General features: G+C 40.5%; 2 protein-coding genes across 3 annotated transcripts in view; one reads left to right on the forward strand and one right to left on the reverse strand.

Moving 5' to 3' along the window:
- Window positions 1-12204, reverse strand: part of CHP1 (calcineurin like EF-hand protein 1) — a gene marked incomplete at its 3' end in the record, with an annotated part of 40610 nt that overhangs the window by 13728 nt on the left and 14678 nt on the right. For both annotated transcript variants that reach the window (XM_081228591.1, XM_081228590.1), the window contains exons 3-4: window positions 6582-6662; window positions 2421-2548 (exon numbers count right to left, since the gene is read on the reverse strand). In XM_081228591.1, coding sequence (XP_081084717.1) covers window positions 2421-2548; window positions 6582-6662 — 209 coding nt within the window. The remainder of the gene's footprint in view (window positions 1-2420; window positions 2549-6581; window positions 6663-12204) is intronic.
- LOC308613825 (thioredoxin, mitochondrial-like) lies at window positions 9564-10615 on the forward strand. Its single transcript, XM_081227870.1, has one exon. It carries the CDS (start codon window positions 9606-9608, stop codon window positions 10104-10106), a length of 501 nt encoding a protein of 166 aa, XP_081083996.1. The 5' UTR covers window positions 9564-9605; the 3' UTR covers window positions 10107-10615.

A 12204-nucleotide genomic window follows, 5' to 3' on the forward strand; every position in this document is an offset into this window, starting at 1 on the left:
GAGAAGCCCAGAAAGTTATTTTTTAAATGAATATTAGATTGACTGCTTTGGAAAGATTCAATATTAAGGCACTGAAGAAAAAAAACCCCACCAAACTGTTGCTAAAGTATGTGTGGCAGGACAACTGTGAAAGATCAAGGAAAAAATGTTAATAGCAGGAAGATTCTATTCTCAGAATGCTTTATAAGTACCCTTAAGTTCTCTTTCCACTGAAAAGAAACTGCAACTAGAAACCTTAGACTATACATTATAGATGTGTTCTACACAAAAACGTCACGCACCTCCCATCAGCAGAACTTTACCAAAACAAAACAAAACAAAACAAAACAACTCTTGGTCCTACATCTAAAGACTGGCCAGTGAATGTGTTTTTAAATAATATAAGGTAAGTTAAAATGTTAAGCCATGTATCCTTTTCTATGATTCTATGCTTTAGCTGACTTTTTCAATTACTGATCAACTCCTGGTCTGACAACATTTTAAATGAGAAAATTTCTACTACATTAATGCCAGCATCAGGCAAACATGTAATAAATATATACTAAAACTCATAAAACATTAAGACACAAGGGTTTGTCTCAAACAGTATTTAGTCTTGAAAGAAGAAAGTGAAATTCACTAATAAACATAAAGTATCCAATAAATTTGAGAACAATTCATTAGAATTCTATTTTCTTTTATATTTAGCTTTCTTTATACTTAAATTTTCCACTCTTCATTAAGGTATATGATATTGTGGTAAAGAAAAGCAGTGTTTTATTATTTTGGTTCAAAAATCTTTGGGCTTCCCTGGTGGTGCAGTGGTTGAGAGTCCACCTGCCGATGCAGGGGATACGGGTTCGTGCCCCGATCCGGGAGGATCCCACATGCCGCAGAGCGGCTGGGCCCGTGAGCCATGGCCGCTGAGCCTGCGCGTCCGGAGCCTGTGCTCCACAACGGGAGAGGCCACAACAGTGAGAGGCCCGCGTACCGGAAAAAAAAAAAAAAAATCTTCCCTGTCTTATACAACAAAACTTATTTTAGTACTTCTCAAACTCTTTACCTGAAATACTAACAGAGGAGTGAACTCACACTCCTATAAGCAAGGGAGATCTGGGGATATGGCCCAAGCGCTACAAATTAAAAGTTTATGTTTCATGTACTATCTTTCAAATGTATGTAAATTTGGCATTATATTCTATAGTTTATCTATATTGGTTTCAATATTAAGAAAGCTTTTAATTTTTCTTTAAATCGTTCAGTAAAAACTTGATGGGCATAAATTAATTAATTAAAAAAAAAACAAAAAAACTTGATGGGCCCCATTTATTCTATGGCTTCATAGACTTCACTGTGCACCCAAGCAAGAGAAGCTCAGGCTCAATCAATTCAATACAATTTATTTTCTTTTCTTTTTTTTTTTTTTTGGCTGCGCCACGTGGAATACAGAATCTTAGTTCCCCGACCAGGGATCGAACCCATGCCCACTGCAGTGGAAACGCAGAGTCTTAACCACTGGACCACCAGGGACATCCCCAGTTCAATACAATTTCAGTTTCAACTTGTGTTGAATGAAAAGAGAAATTTAATTTTAATTTCTTGGAGAAGTATTGTAAGGGATTAGGCAATATCATACATGAACCAACAAAGGGCAGAGGGAAATCTAACAAGTATCCAAGGAAAGGCGGCAAGAGGCATGGGGACAAAAATTAAGTCTTGTACTAACCTAGCTGTCCACCCCTGCTTAAGTCACATCCCAGTATCTATCAAATTCTAAGGTGAGATGGGTCTTTCTCACTGTTGTCACTCTAGCACTTATCACAGTGCCTGGCACACAGGATATATTAGCAGCTAACTCTTATTGCCTTCAAACTTTCCTGTTTGAAACCCCTTAATATCTTATTTTACAGAAAAGGAAACTGAGGCCCAAAGATTTTAAGTAACTTGCCCAAAGACACAGGGCCAAAAAGTGGCAGAGCTGGGATTCAAATCCAGCTAGTTGGGAGGGACTTCCCTGGTGGCGCAGTGGTTAAGAATCCACCTGCCAATGCAGGGGACACGGGTTTGATCCCTGGTCTGGGAAGATTCCACACGCTGTGGAGCAACTAAGCCCGTGCGCCACAGCTACTGAGCCTGCGCACCTAGAGCCCGTGTTCCACAACAAGAGAAGCCACCGCAATGAAAAGCCCGCGCACCGCAACGAAGAGTAGCCCCTGCTCGCCGCAACTAGAGAAAGCCTGTGCATGGCAATGAAGACCCCAACGCAGCCAAAAATAAATAGATTAATTAAATTAAATCAAATCCAGCCAGTTTAGCTCCAGGGTCTGAGCTCTTAACCACTATGTTTGAATAAATGCTTGTTCAGTGAATGAATGAGTAAATAAATGATTTGTGAGAAATGAAAAGCAAATATTTTAAGCCAGAAGACTTTATCTCCTTACAGTGCAGTTTGTTGCTTCGGCTGTTGAGTGGTTCTGGTCCATTCACATCTTTGCTCTTTTCATTATCCTCAATGGGTCGGAAATGAGCCAAGGTCCTCATGAATCCGCGGAAGTTTACCTGGTCCTCTCTGATCAGGAAAGATAACAAAAAGAACATCTTGTCAGTCAAGGCAAGGTGATTATTTCTTTTCTTTTTTTTTTTTTTTGGCGGTACGCAGGCCTCCCACTGCCATGCCTCTCCTGTTGCGGAGCACAGGCTCCGGACGCGCAGGCCCAGTGGCCATGGCCCACAGGCCCAGCCGCTCTGTGGCACGTGGGATCCTCCTGGACCGGGGCACGAACCCGCGTCCCCTGCATCGGCAGGAAGACCCCCAACCACTGCACCACCAGGGAAGCCCGATTATTTCTTACGAATTCAATACATTAACAGGTTTAGCTAGAGTGGCCTGAAAGTCCATTTAATGAGGTCTCTTTCCATACGCATGGTACTTTAGGGCTCATAAAATATCTTCAGTTAAGTCTTGCCACAAGCTTGTGAGGTTTTATTCTTACTTTACAAATTATTAACCAGACTTAGAGAGGTAACAGGACTTACCAGAGTCAGTTACCTATAGAATTTACTTCTCTTTTCCCAAAGAGGATTTTAAGTAGCAGCAGGGCTGTTCTATCAGACAAGCCAGAACTTGAACTCACTGGCTTCAGACTCTGCAGCAAACAGCAAGTTAGGTCATTTCAACCCAGTGTCTCCCTAACCACCTCTCATGTCTCCCCTGCAGTCACATGTACCTAGTGATATTTTAACATTAAGGCATATTATGTAAAAGCTCCCTTTGAAATAAAGTTTATTTAGTTATAGAAGCAATAAACACAGTTATGGAAATTTGATAAAAAGAAAAGAGAAAAATACCACTTCTAGTTCTACCAATCAATCACAATCATTGTTAATATATCTCCCAGTAATTTTTCTATGTTTTTTGGATAATTGTGAACATACTGCATAATTTTGTAGCTTGCTTTTTTTAAACTTTTAGGCATGTCTACGATCAGTATAAACACTTTGAAACATTTTAACCATTTGCATAATAATTGTGTGGCTGTATCATGATTTTATTATTCCCTCATAATTGGATAGATATTTTCCTCATAATGTTTTGAAAGACCTCTTTGTGTATAAAGCTTTTTGGGTACTTAAGACGAGAGAAAATCTTTTTATCACACCACAGGCTAATCAGTAACCCTATAAGAAATAATTCTAAAACTTGAATGAATAAAGAACGTTTTTAATATTAAGAAAGAATGTCCCATGTGTCATAGTTATTTATCTAAGACAGTCATGGAAAGAACAGGTTGCCTGGTTCCTGTGGCTACTTAAAAATACATCTGAGTCTTTGCCCCCATTGAATAGATGTGGTATGTCGGGTCTCCTAAGTGCCAGCCAACACAGAGATCAGAGACCTTCTAAAGGTAGAGTTCAAAGGCTAGCTTGTGAGCCACTTGTACTCAAAGGAATGACCTTTCATTCTTTAAGGTAGCTATACTGCTAATGGAGCGTTATCTCTAAAAAATGTGAGTAAGAGCTACGGAATCAAGGAATGTGTAATAAGATCTGAGTCACATGCTAGAACAAACAGATAAATGAGTACATATATTACCGGCATGTCTCTGAGTAAAAGGGAACTAAATACCAATGTCCTACTTTCAAATCTCATTCTTTAAAAACAAATTGAACCTAAATATGACCAGAGAAAAACAAAAAACCCAGAAGCCAAATATCTGTATCTGACTGAGCAAGAAGCAGAGGTGCAGCGTGCTAAGAGCCGAGTAGTGTAGTCCAGCGCCATCCTCAGCCTCCTCATATATACCTCAAGTACATCAGCACACATTGTGTCCTTAGCAAGAAAGAGATCAGTGAAAAGGATGACAGACAACACTGTAGTCACAGCAAAGGTGGTCTGGCCTTTATAAAACAGCTTTCCACAAGCTGCTTCTTCAAATAATCAATGGTGACTAGGGAACACTAAAAAAAAAGCTGGCAAAATGACTCTACGGGGTTTACTTTTCATTACAAAAGGTTTGGATACAAAACAGCAGTGAAAGTTATCTCTGGACAGTTCTCTGCAAGGGCTAAAAAAAGGAAGTGAAAAAAGGCAAGAATTCAGCACTAAAACCACACCTCAAACAAACAGGGCATTTCAGGGAGAGAAAAAAAAATCAGAAAATGAGGAAGTGTAAGTGATTACTCATGGTCAACATGAATCTGAAAAGGGCAGGTCTCAGTCTGATTGAGTCTTATCTTCACATGAACTGGCTGCTAGTCTTCCCCTTTGACTGTCACTCAAATTTACTGAGTGACCGTCTTCTCAACTTGCAAATTCCTTTGCTCTTAATTCAGAGTTCTAAAATTTCCTCTCCATGTATTTTATCTGATGGTGTACTCACTGACACTTAGTCTCATTATTAAGAACTGGCAAACATATAACATTTTAAAGTCCTCTGGGTCATATAAACAAGTCACAAGGAACCAGGAAGACACTGTTAAAGAGATTACTTAAAACAAGATTATATGATAAGCTTTATTCAGGAAAAGGTACCTAATTGAATCAGTAAATATTGACTCAGCACTTTGAAGGTAGTGTATTAGGTTAGTGAAGCATATCAAAAGCCTAGTTTTACATTACACAAACCTAAATCTGTTTGAGAAAGTGTGTGTGTGGTAGGGGAACTATATCCATAGTCGATGTCATAAAAGAAAAGTAAAGTAATGTTCTGGATTAAAGGAGGCTAAAGAGGTATGACAACTGAGCCAGACTGGGATCCTATACTGGAGGAAGGGGACATGCTAGAAAGATTGTTGGATAAACTGATAAAATTGGAATATCCGTAATATATTAGAATACAATAGGTAATGAGGGAAATAGATGAAGGTGGTCAAAGGGTACAAACCTCTAGTTATAAGATGAATACATTCTGGGGGTGAAATGTACAGCAAAGTGACTATAGTTAACAACACTGAATTGTATCTTTGAAAGTTGCTAAGAGAGGTAAAAGTTCTCAACACAAGAAAAAAGTAACTAAAAATAAAAAAGAGAAAAAAAAAGAAAAAAGTAACTATGTGAGGTGATGAATGTGTTAATTAATATTATTGTGCTATCATTTTTCAATATATACATATATAAAATCACTATGTTGTACACCTTAAACTTATACAATGTTATATGTCAGTCACATCTCAATAAAGCTGGAAAAAAAGAATACATAATATTTCATATTAATATTATTACAGCACTTGATAGGTGTGCTAAGTATAAATTACACACTAGATTTCAAAGACTTAATATGAAAAAGAATATACAATATAATAATAATTTAAAAATATTGATAACATGAATATTTTGGATATATCGGGTTAAATAAAATATATATTGCCAAAGTTAATTTAACTTGCTTATCCAAAATTAATTTAACGTGTTTATTTTTATTTTTAAATGTGACTACTAGAAAATTTGTAGTAATTATGTATGTGGCCTGAATGATGTTTTGTTTGTTTTGTTTGTTTTGTTTTGTTTTGCGGTACATGGGCCTCTCACTGTTGTGGCCTCTCCCGTTGCGGAGCACAGGCTCCGGACGCGCAGGCTCAGTGGCCATGGCTCATGAGCCCAGTCGCTCTGTGGCATGTGGGATCTTCCCGGACCGGGGCACAAACCCGCGTCCCCTGCATCGGCAGGTGGACTCTCAACCACTGCGCCACCAGGGAAGCCCCTGAATGATGTTTTTATTAGCTAGGACTGAGACAGAGAGCATACACAAATGAGGCAAAATGTTAACAATACAACAGATGCTTCTGGGTAAAAGACATACAGGTGTTCCTCATACTGTTCGCAGATTTTGCAACTTTGCTGTAAATTTGAAATTATTTCCAAATAAAAGTTTTAAAAATGTTTAGTTTTACATCAAAGATAAACAGAGATTAAAGACAACTTTGAAGATGGGCTAATAGACCTATCTGAAGTTTAAAACAAGGATGAGGGTAGAGATATTTTAGATATGATTGAGTTAGAGAGCCCTAATGTAATCAGGAGGATCATGGTCTGAGATGACCCAACCGATAGCAACATTCCAGATTAGCCTCAGAAAGGAAGCCCAATAAATGCAGGGACTCACCCCTCTGGAAAGAAGGCATTGATGATCCGGTCCCCCAGTGGGTTGATGGCAAGTTCTGGAATCCGCTGAAAGTCTTCCCGGCTGCCAAGAGAATCACCTTGGGTTAGAGACCATTGGCCCTTAGCATGAACTCCTTCAGTCATGCTAGAGTACAACCTAGCAAGGATATTACCTCCTGGAATTTACTTCCGTGGCAAATTATACCAAATAACTGCAAAGAATAGCACTTTAATAGCTGCCAAGTGTTTCTTGCACCAACTCTGGAGTGGAAGAAACCAGGTTTGACTATGCCACATTCTAGTGAATTCAGCACAAGGTTATGTCAGTAAACCAACTGACAAACAAATACTAAGCTGTCCCTGTAAATGATTCCTTGAACATTACTATTTTGTACTTAGTTAGTAAGTTTGGAGAATGAAGAGCAACTTCAAAGTATCAAACACTGCAGAGCTTGAATATGGTAGGAAAAATTCAGAGGGTCCTCCGTACCCTTGATAAGAAGACATAGAGCACTTATGAAATGCAAGGAATTCTTAGGTGATATTTACATCTAAGTAGAGAATAAAACATGACAGGGACTTCCCTGGTGATCCAGTGGTTAAGACTCCACGCCCCCAATGCAGGGGGCCTGGGTTTAATCCCTGGTCAGGGAACTAGATCCCATATGCCGCAACTAAAAGATCCCACATGCTGCAACTAAAGATCCCATGTGCCACAACTAAGGTCTGGTGCAGCTAAAAAAAAAAAGCATAAAATGTGACAACTAACTGCCTGGCCTTTTCTCCATTGCCTTCTACAGACTAGAAGTATTTAACCACAGAATATGGCAAGAGCAGTCATCCTCTCAGAACTTGAAGTCTGTTGAAATGAATATTGTTAGTTATCATTCACTATATATACATTATGTGCCATTCTAACTCTGTTTATATACTTCATCTCATTTCTTTATGTCACCACTTTATCTATACCCTTTTAGAGCCGAGGAAATTGATTTTTTTTTTTTTTTTGGCCGTGCCATGTGGCATGTGAGATCTTAGTTCCCTGACCAGGGATTGAACCCATGCCCCCTGCAATGGGAGCACAGTGTCTTAACCACTGGACTGCCAGGGAAGACCCAGAGTAGAGGAAATTGAGAGTCAGTGAGATAAAGTAACTCGTCCAGTGCTACAGAGGCAAAAAGTGGCAGAACTGCAATTTAAATCTAAGTCTGTAAGTCAAAGCACATGTTCTTTTTCCTAAAAAAACACACTTCTTTCCCATAGTACATAAACTTTTTGAAAGAAAGGGACTCTCCCAAAAAACATTCAGTAACTGTTTTTTGTTTTTTTTTTTTCTGCAGTATGTGGGCCTCTCACTGTTGTGGCCTTTCCCGCTGCGGAGCACAGACTCTGGACGCGCAGGCTTAGCGGCCATGGCTCACAGGCCCAGCCGCTCCGTGGCATGTGGGATCCTCCCAGACTGGGGCACGAACCCACGTCCCCTGTATTGGCAGGCAGACTCTCAACCACTGCACCACCACGGAAGCCCAGTAACTGTTTTTTAAAAAAATTCTTTGGTTGATATTCTGTGCCAAAAAAATAAAGCTACCTACAACAAAGACAATATATGTACAAAATATCAATGTCATAAAGGACAGAGAAAGGCAGAGGGTTGTTCTAGATCAAGGAGGACTTAAGAGACATAAAACTGAACTCAACGCATGATCCTAGACTAGGAAAAAAACTGTTATGAAGGACAATACTGAGCCATTAGGTAAAAATGGAATATGTACCATATAAAATATGGAATATTATATAATAGTACTGTATCAAAATGCTAAATTTCTTGATTTTGATATGTGAATGTCCTTGTTATAGGGAATACACACTGAAGTATGTGGCAAAATGTTAACAAGTGGGCTTCCCTGGTGGCGCAGTGGTTGGGAGTCCGCCTGCTAATGCAGGGGACATGGGTTCGTGCCCCAGTCCAGGAAGATCCCACATGCCGCGGAGCGGCTGGGCCCGTGAGTCATGGCCGCTGGGCCTGGGCGTCCAGAGCCTGTGCTCCACAACGGGAGAGGCCACAGCAGTGAGAGGCCCGCGTACTGCCAAAAAAAAAAAAAAAAATGTTAACAAGTGGTAAATGTGGGTATCAAGTATATGAAGTTCTTTGCATTATTCTTGCAACTTTTCTGTAAGTTTGAAATTATTTCCAGATAAAAAGGGGGAAAAAGGAATACAAACTCAAAAGGTGATTCCTGCCTTTAAGACGTTTACTAACAGAAGAGAGAAAACTTATTCCTTCACCCTCTTTGCACTAGAAGCTAATGAAATGTTCGTATTTTACCCAGGAGCCTTCAACTCTCTGGTCCTCTCGTGGTTTAACATTTACAGGGTGCTTAATTAATTCAACAAGCTCATCTCCACCACATCTGGTCATTTTCTACACAGGTAGAAAATGACCCAGGGGACTAAGCACAAAGTTCTGGTAAAATAACTCTAGATTCTAATCTTCTTTCATCATTTAGGGTAATAATTTTTATATCAGTTAATGAATTAGAAGAAGCCATTCATAAGATAACTAGGTTGCTTAAAATGATGAAAGAAAGAAAATTACTGAGGTCCTGATTATTTAATTCCACAAACATGTACTAAGCTCTTATTATATAATGTGTTCTATAATACAAAGTCTACATTATCAACACAATGTAGTTCCTCTTGTTTGACAGAGGTTAAGAAACAATCATTACTCCCTTTTAAATGAAGATTAAGGCTGATTTGAATTGCAAGGCCACATACCTCAGTTTAATGTCTAAGGAGCGTAAGTAATTTTAGCTGCAAAAAGATACAGTTTAAATACCAGGCCTAGTATCACGTGCTGAGTCCACAACCTAGCCTAACCCCTTGGGTCTCAATGAAGAATCTAGTCGTGGACTTCCAACGTCAATAAGGACCTAAACCTTGTCTTATGACAATTTTAAACTTTACTCTTCTTGACCGGTGGGGAGGGCTGCGCTGTGCATGCCTCCGCTCTCGCTGCGGGGAGATGGCTCAGCGGCTTCTCCTGAGGAGGTTCCTGGCCTCCGTAATCTGCAGGAAGCCCTCTCAGAGTCGGTGGGCGCCCTGTGCCTCCAGGGCCCTGCAGACCCCACAGCGCAGTCCTAATAACCTGACAGGAATACCCAGCCAAGCCCGGTCAATATACACCACCAGAGTCTGTACAACGACCTTTAACATCCAGGATGGACCAGACTTTCAAGACCGAGTTGTCAACAGTGAGACACCAGTGGTTGTGGATTTCCATGCACAGTGGTGTGGTCCCTGCAAGATCCTGGGGCCAAGGTTAGAGAAGGTGGTGGCCAAGCAGCATGGAAAGGTGGTGATGGCCAAGGTGGATATTGACGACCACACAGACCTCGCCATAGAGTATGAGGTGTCAGCTGTGCCCACCGTGCTGGCCATCAAGAATGGAGACGTGGTGGACAAGTCTGTGGGCATCAAAGATGAGGACCAGCTGGAGGCCTTCCTGAAGAAGCTGATTGGCTGACAAGCAGGGGAGCGTCCTGACTGCCCCGGCCCACCTGGGCCCCGTGTTCCCGTGGGGACCCCGATAGAACTCAGCCCTTCTGTGCCGGCCCTTCCCGCCTCCTCCCTCTGTCTGGCCCCTGTGGGCCCGTGCTTTGGAGACCAGGCCTCCAAACACAGGAGCCTCAAGTGCTCCCAACCCGGCTGACGGCCAGGGTAGCTGCCCAAGGAGCAGTGCCGCCGCCGAGCTGGGACAGATGTCTCCCCACCCACTCTGTCGGCTCCCTCTAGGGCTTGTCGCCATGCTTCCGGGATGCTGGGGCAGAGTCCTGGGGCCAGCCTGCAGTGACAGCTTGGTCTCCCTGCTCCCCTCTGACCTGAACCCCGGTGCCTGGCTCATCTGCCTCCTGCATTTTTCTTTCCTGCTGCTGTTTTGTAAAAAGAAGAAGGAAAAAAGAAACCCAAACAAGTGAGAGTAATATACATAATTCCTTCATTTTTTGTAGGTCTGTAATAAAGAACTTTATGTGATCCCCCCAAAAAATAAAAATAAAAAAAAATAAACTTTACTCTTAGAATTTAGATTGTATATAAAATGGGGTCTATAAGATCAAGGGGAATACAGTTGAAAATATAAAGATGAAAGAGTATAAAAAATAGTTTATAAACTGTCAAACAATATACAGTTTATTATTGTTGGTTGTTCTATAGTGGAATGGAGATCATCTGGACAGTATCTCTAAAACTCAGCTTCTCAAATTTGTCTGCCAACACAAATCTAATGGAGAAAAAGAAATACTCCAAGCAGCTCACATACCACAAGTGTTATAATTCATTCAAAATGCAAATTTTTGTGTGCTCATTAAAAAACATACCAATATTATATTCTATCTCATAGTATACCTAGGAAAATCTTCCTTGAGGATTAAGACATTATTACTGGTAGTAGGCAAATCTAAGAGCAGAACCATGTATAATGGCATTTTTTTATGGCCAAAATATTCACAATGAAGAATTGTTTTCCAGATATGTACAAGCACAGAGATGCTCTGGGAAACCAGTTTTAGAGACCTCAGTAACCAGAAATGCCAGCCCTCTACACTGATCTTCACTGTGCAAGTTCTTTCTCTTATACAGAGATATAGCCTCACAGTTAACTTCTTATATTTTAAGGACTCAGGGTAGATGCTTAGATAACTTATACATAATGAGGACATTAAAGCCTGCTAGTTGGACATACCTGTGGGAACACACATTCAATTAAGAAAACAGCTTTCTGGGGACTTCCCTGGTGGCACAGTGGATAAAACTCCACACTCCCAATGCAGGGGGCCCGGGTTCGATGCCTGGTCAGGGAACTAGATCCTACATGCATGCTGCAACTAAGAGTTTGCATGCCACAACTAAGGAGGCCACCTGCTGCAACTAAGGAGGCCTGGAGCCACAACTGGGACCTGGTGCAACCAAATAAATAAAATAATTAATTAATTTTAGAAAAGAAGTTTTCCACATTTTAGTATAATAGAGATAAATCATTTACTACTTGTATTTATTATGTAATTATTTATATTTATTAACATTGAAATGATAATAATTTCCATTATCTAAAACATTTAATATTTTAAATTAAATTGATAAAAATGATTTTTTTTGTCTTGGTAATACAATTTTTTTTCAGGTTTGCCAGGTGAGGGAAGTAGCAGTTAGAAAAACTAATTAAAGGAACTCTTAAAGAATGGGTCAGCTGCCCACTGTTGCCAGGACCCATCCCAAGAATGTAAAACCATTTGTCCCCAGGATAAAAATGGAGAACTGCTATGGAAAGAAACTGAAAGATCCACCTGGGCAGGGTTTCGGCCAAGTGTGGGAGGCTGGCTCCCCAGGAACACAGTCCTTTTATTTGGGGAAGAGAGTTGCAAATTTGTCCCCTTGCTCCCTGACCGTATGCCTTAAAGTGAGGTCTAGCAACTTACTGGCCCTGCTCAGAGTATAGAGGGCTTGAAGTCAGTCCTTCCATCCAGGCAAAGACCTGTGGAGAAAGCAACCACAAACAAGCCCATGCCAGTTTTCTACAGTAATCCATCCACACTTTTTCATAAATATGAATGGACAACCAACAC

Source organism: Mesoplodon bidens (assembly GCF_964165515.1).
Source record: "Mesoplodon bidens genome assembly, chromosome: 3".
Taxonomy (NCBI): domain Eukaryota; kingdom Metazoa; phylum Chordata; class Mammalia; order Artiodactyla; family Ziphiidae; genus Mesoplodon; species Mesoplodon bidens.